Source organism: Oryza brachyantha, chromosome 3 (genome assembly GCF_000231095.2).
Source record: "Oryza brachyantha chromosome 3, ObraRS2, whole genome shotgun sequence".
Lineage (NCBI taxonomy): Eukaryota > Viridiplantae > Streptophyta > Magnoliopsida > Poales > Poaceae > Oryza > Oryza brachyantha.
In genome coordinates, this window is record NC_023165.2 from 1,210,236 (window position 1) to 1,216,235 (window position 6,000).

General features: G+C 39.3%; 1 protein-coding gene across 3 annotated transcripts; it reads right to left on the minus strand.

Annotated features, from left to right (window-relative positions):
• Positions 1-1,256: 1,256 nt before the first annotated feature.
• LOC102700504 (CBL-interacting protein kinase 9) lies at positions 1,257-5,625 on the minus strand. Of its 3 annotated transcripts, XM_006649247.3 has the most exons (15): positions 5,316-5,625; positions 4,580-4,642; positions 4,425-4,496; positions 4,145-4,252; positions 3,946-4,026; positions 3,669-3,722; positions 3,457-3,582; positions 3,289-3,378; positions 3,000-3,122; positions 2,780-2,890; positions 2,418-2,534; positions 2,222-2,278; positions 2,012-2,086; positions 1,682-1,758; positions 1,257-1,592 (listed from the first exon to the last, which is right to left on the minus strand). In XM_006649247.3, the coding sequence occupies exons 1-15, from the start codon at positions 5,496-5,498 to the stop codon at positions 1,589-1,591; spliced, it is 1,341 nt and encodes a 446-aa protein (XP_006649310.1). In that variant the 5' UTR covers positions 5,499-5,625; the 3' UTR covers positions 1,257-1,588. The 3 variants fall into 3 exon arrangements, with proteins under 3 accessions (XP_006649310.1, XP_015690984.1, XP_015690985.1); XM_015835498.2 differs by lacking the exon at positions 3,946-4,026 and having other exon boundaries at positions 5,316-5,624; XM_015835499.2 differs by lacking the exon at positions 5,316-5,625 and having other exon boundaries at positions 4,425-4,508; positions 4,580-4,627.
• Positions 5,626-6,000: the final 375 nt, after the last annotated feature.

Sequence of the window (6,000 nt, forward strand, 5' to 3'; positions counted from 1 at the left end):
TGGAGCTAACATCAGTGTTTTTAAAAACCGATAAAATCCGGCTAATTTTTATCTAAAATTTAAAAGTATATTTGATTTTCTTAACTCGATCGGAATAACAGGCGGTTTGTGTTATCAACCCAGTTCATAAAGTATAGATTTCGTGATAACCGTACTGGTTTTTAGAGGAACCACATCATCTATAGCTTCCTTGCAGCACGACCAGTGGACGGCGACACAAATTTGGCCACTAAAAAGTAGGATAGTGCACGGGAGATATCATTCAATGTGCTGAGCTTAAGAAGGGTCCTTACCATTGATCCAGCCCAAGAGAAGTAATGAACAATATTGGGCCTCGAATGTAGATGTACGGTCGTTGGTCCGTATAAGTTGACAAGCCCGTCAGGCAAGGCCCATAACTGAATCGCTACAGGAAGACAGTACAAATAAACCGGAGCGAGTCTGGACAGACGGTTCAATTGAACGGTTTTTATTTATTAATATCACATTTGATTTATGTTATTTTTAGTATAGAATTATCAATTAGTAAATATATAAATAACCTAATATATCTATATTACATGGCCACGATGTTAAAATAATAATTGTAGCGTGTTAATATAATAATGCCATACTACCACAGGAAAAATTAAAAATTGGTCTGATTTAAAAAAACCGGTAAACAAAAACCGCATGGTACAGTACTTTTATCAATTCGATTGCATGCCACTCTTAAAAACCGCCATAGGTACACCGTTTCACCTAAAAAACTGCCAGGACATCTGGTTTTTTATTGGTTCAATTCCGTTTCACCAAAAACCACCTAGTCCATTTTTCTTTTCTAGTTCGATTACTGGCAATCTTTCAGCGAAACCGAGTCGCCAAGGTAGCGTTTTTTTTTCTCTTGTTCAACCGTCAGTCCAGTTTTCCGTACGATGATCACGACGGACATTGTTTAGTACTCCAACAGTGGTCGTCCCTACTCACTGATAGTCCATTTCACTAGTAATATACTCGTACTTTACAATATACTCATATAATTAATAATAGACTGCACATGTTGATAGAAAAAATAAACGGTTTTTTTTAGTAGTGGCTAACGTGAGGTGAGGAAGAGATGAATCGTTTCTAAGTAATAGAGATATTATAAGTCACTCGTTCCAAGTTAAAACTCTTATCTTTTATCCGGTCATGCAGATTGCATCATATGCTTGCATACACCCAGAGGCCAGAGCTGGGTGTGCGTGCAGCCATTACAGTTGCACAAAAGGAACTAATAACAAAGTTACACTGCCATTTCACGGCTAGATTTCTCAAGAACAGGAGCACAGCTTAGTCTTAAATTACATAGCCGCCCAGTTTCAAATTTTGATCTGATTAGATACTTATTAATTCATCACTAAATGAAAGGCACACAACCCTACTAGCCACCAAAAGCATATTTAGGACACCTATTTGGCATCCCAACTGCAATAATACAAGGTGCATCTCTGGGAGGGCCTTAAACATGCATGTCTACAATTGCGCTAAGAGAAAAAAAAGAGAGCGCTTCTTTTACTAGGATTCACAGCCAATGTGCACAAGACAATGAAGACGATATTCTCTGTTATCACCTGGAGAAATGGCACAAACACTTTAACACAATGGGGGAACTGCGTGTCTACATCCAGGAGCATTAGATAGTTAGAATACCAAATCTCACCTTTTCTTGGTTGCATTAGTATCAGATTCAGATTTCCACACTATGTCTTTCAATTCTGATGAAAAGTTCTTGTAGAACTGCATGCAATTTGGATGAAACAACGTTAACTTTTTGAAACCATCAAGAAACAGATTTGTCTCAACACTGGGCACTATAAGTAAGGAAGAATAATTTTACAGTCCTTAAGAAGGTACTAGTAGATATCAAAATTTTAGTGTAAAATTTAGTATTTCCTAACACCTAAGGTACCAAATTTTATACTAAAATTTTGGTATCTTTCCTAGGATGGTAAAATTTCTCAATAGGGAAACACAAAGTTTGGGAACATACACTGTGAAACTCCAACGTGTCCCCTCCGGTTTTACGAAGCTCAACCATGTGGAGTGATGGAGCAACCTCGAAAACCTGTGAGATAGCATGGGAACATGAAGCATATAGCCAACCAAATAAAGCTCTATATGCAATATTTTTTATTGAAGAAAAATCTACAGCAGCCTTATACAGACTTAACAAGATACATGACAATTTAGTTTCTAGTACCTCTGTTGCTACAGATAAATGGCCTTTTCTTCCAGTCTTGTCACCTTTTAACTTCATCTGGAGTCCAATAAAAAAAGAAATCCATGTTACTCCTGAGTCATGCACATACTAACGCAAATTCTCAAGGAAACTGGTTTAACAAAGACCGTCATAAAACTAGCTAGTCCATACATAGCCATCCAAAAGTGCTACAAACCTTATAGTTCTGTTTCCGCACATTGAAACCAAGAGGTCCACAAGCTTCCTCTATTTTAGACACGATCTCCTGTGGTGTACATTGAGATGTGAAGGATGTTTCCCGCTTCGCCGATCCCTATATTTAGGAAGACTTGGGTTATTTAATAATCAATAAGGTTCACGGAGTACGACCAATAAGATGATAAATTGATCAGAACCCAATTGTTACTTTGATGCTGTAGGATTAGTATACTAAGAAAAAGAGGAAATCAAAAAACTAGATTAACTGACACCATCTTCTGTAAATAATCAATCTAATAAAAACTAGCACCTAACATATTCTCAACATGGAATTATAATATTTGGACTCTATCAACATACCATCGATCCCTTCTCAAATAAATTTCCAAGGTTGAATCCCTGGGATCTTGAAATTAGAGCAAATGCATTCATGGATTCAGGCTTTTCTCTCCTCTCTGCCACGAGATTCTCCTAAAAGGTTAAACAAATGTAACAGAATTAACAGTGGTTTTAATGCGGGTAACAGATCATATTTTTGGAAAAAGATGCAGGTTACAGATGAATATTCAGCTAGCATTACCTCTGAACCATCGAATGCAGCATCAACATCATGAAGGCTCACATCTTCACCTTGCTCAAAAAGTGGTGGTTTGTAGTCCTGTTTGAACCAATCATCTTCCAAAATTTCTGCAATTGTTATTCTCTGCAAAGAGTAAAACTCGTTTTCTAACTTCTCTCAAAATGCCATAAAAAAGGCTTTAATAAGATAAACATATAATAAAATTCATTTAGTAGCACTTGTCTGGTCAAACTGGTTAGCTGAATAGATTAAACAGTAAATAAAAGGTATGTCATTAATTGTCACTTACAGTTTGAGGATTAGGATCAATTATGCGCTTAATGAGCTTCTTTGCACCTGAAGAAAACCACTGTGGGCAACAAAATTTTGCCTTGCAAATCTATGAAGACAACATCAAAAGTCTATCAAGGTTATCAAATAAATTCACAAGATTGGAATGTATGTTACACAAACTCACCAGTTTGTACAGGGTCATTAAGTTGGAGTCATCGAAAGGTAAATAACCAGCCATGAGGACAAATAAGATTATGCCACAGGACCATACATCAGCAGCCATACCATCATAACCTTTATCAGCAAGCACCTGAGGGAAACAGTATGAATATATTATCCTCATTCCTTACACCTTCTCGGGAAAATACACGTCTAATGGAAGGCAATAGGAATCACCTCAGGTGCAACGTAATTTGGAGTTCCGCAAGCGGTATGCAGAAGCCCATCCTCCTAAAAGTTGAAAATAGTTCATGAAAATTACTTCTCTCAACTCTTTCTTGTCACCAGAACAAATAATTTTGCATGAAGTTCATTTGAGATAATAATGCAAGCTAAGGAACAAATTAATTAACCAGAAGAATGCTCCCATATGTGTCCCATAAGGATAAAGAAAAAGGTCAACAATTTTTCAACTAACAAAAACATACTTCTGTGTACTATCAAGAGATCATACTTTTGTTTGTGGAGCAAACGCGCTGAGGCCAAAGTCTGAAACTTTAAGAGCCCCATGTGAGTCAAGAAGCAGATTCTCTGGCTGGAAATGCCACATAAAAAAATATATGGATGACAATAAATAAAGCATAAAATGGATGATACATCCATCCAGGTAGGAGATTACACACAAATGAGGTAAGCAGGATAATTCAACAAACCTTCAGATCTCTATGGTACACTCCTCTACTGTGGCAATAATCTACTGCATTTATAAGTTGATGGAAGTATCTTCTTGCTTCATCTTCTCCTAGCCTCCCAGAATTGACCTGGTTGTAAGTAACATCACGGTAAAAATGGTAAATGGGTTAACTCATATGGTCCATGGACTGCGGGTTAGTCTGCAAGTACCTAAACATCATACATGTTGGATTCTACAACTACGTACATAGACAAAGATAAGAGCCATAATATCCGGCACAGAAAGTTCAAGAGCCTTACAATCTTATCAAAAAGTTCGCCTCCGTCAACAAATTCAAGAACCATGTATATCTTTGATTTGCTAGCCATGACCTGTCAAACACACTGAATGAGATCAGGTAAAAAGGGGGAGAGAGCGGTGATGACACTATGTTCCTTCAAAGATGGCAAGGTACCTCGTGCAACTGGACCACATTTGGATGTTTTATTAGCTTCATGGTGGAAATCTCCCGTTTGATCTGATAGAAGTGCAAGACGAGGTTATCATTCACAATTAGAAGTCGTTCTGTGTTTCCAGCTTGAGTTTTGATTGTGCCAACACATCATATGGAAAATCACATCTTCAACAAAAATACTAAATTTTCCACCAAACAATGCATAATCAGCCAATGAACAATGAGTGGTATAGGCGTATAGCATGTATTGGAATGTACAGTACCGGCTTTTTCCCTCAATTATTGCCACTTATAGGAACGGCAGATTAAGCACAGGCTTAATTAATAGGCGGAACCGTGGAAAGCATCGATGAACACATGGTTGGCATCATGGCATTGTTGATATTATTATGGTTAAATGACCCAACTTGGTAACCTGTGATTACATCTCGGATTCATATTTGATACAATTGCATCTAATTTACTTAGCATGGAGCAGGTTTAGCACACCGGACAGGCAAACGCACGACCTTTCTTCAATCACTCAATCACAAACAATCCAAACAGACAGAATCTTGACCATGACAGAGACCTAAGCGTATATTCTTGTTTAGTAATGTTTAATCCCCCCATAAAGATCATTCTTTTTAGGATAATTTAGAATAATTTAGAATTATCAATTCGATCCCCTCCAAGAAAACAACTTTGAGGATGAACAAAGGGAGGGAGGGATGATTAAGGAGGAGGGGGAGGCGACCTGCTCGACCATCTTGTGACGAAGCACATGGTTGCGGTCCAGCACCTTGATGGCGAAGGCTTCGCCGGTGCGCGTGTGGCGGGCGATCTTGACCTTGGCGAAGCTCCCCTCCCCGATCGTCTTGCCGAGCTCGTAGTCCCCCACCCTCGTCGTCCTCTTCCCCGCCGCCCCGGCATCCGCCATGAATCCCTCACGCAGAGCAGATCGATCGATCGGCCGTTCCCGCCGCGGCTCGTCGCTTCCGATGAGCGGCTTGCCGAGCTTGTTGGTATGTGGCTGGCTGGCTGGAACGCTGGATGGCTCCGGCCGCGCGCGGCTCATATAAGGCGAGGCGAGGTGGTGGTGGCGGCGGCAGGTGGGGCCCGGTCGGGAACCGCGTGGGGCGAGACGTAGACGGCGGGCGGCACGGAGACGTGGCGTCGCGCACTCGCGCGTGCGCGATCCGATCGAGCGCCAACGCTATTTGCCTAAGGCTATACACTCCTGATACCGGATAAAAGATTACTACTAGCTTACAGGCGATATCTCTGAATTTGAAAATTTTTTATAACAAAAATAGAAAATCAATAATACATTTTATCAAAAATTTAAATTTAAACCTTTTTACTTGAACATAAAAATTATACTCTATCTATTTTAAAATATAAATGTTTTATTATACTAATAATATATTTATACTTGTGCA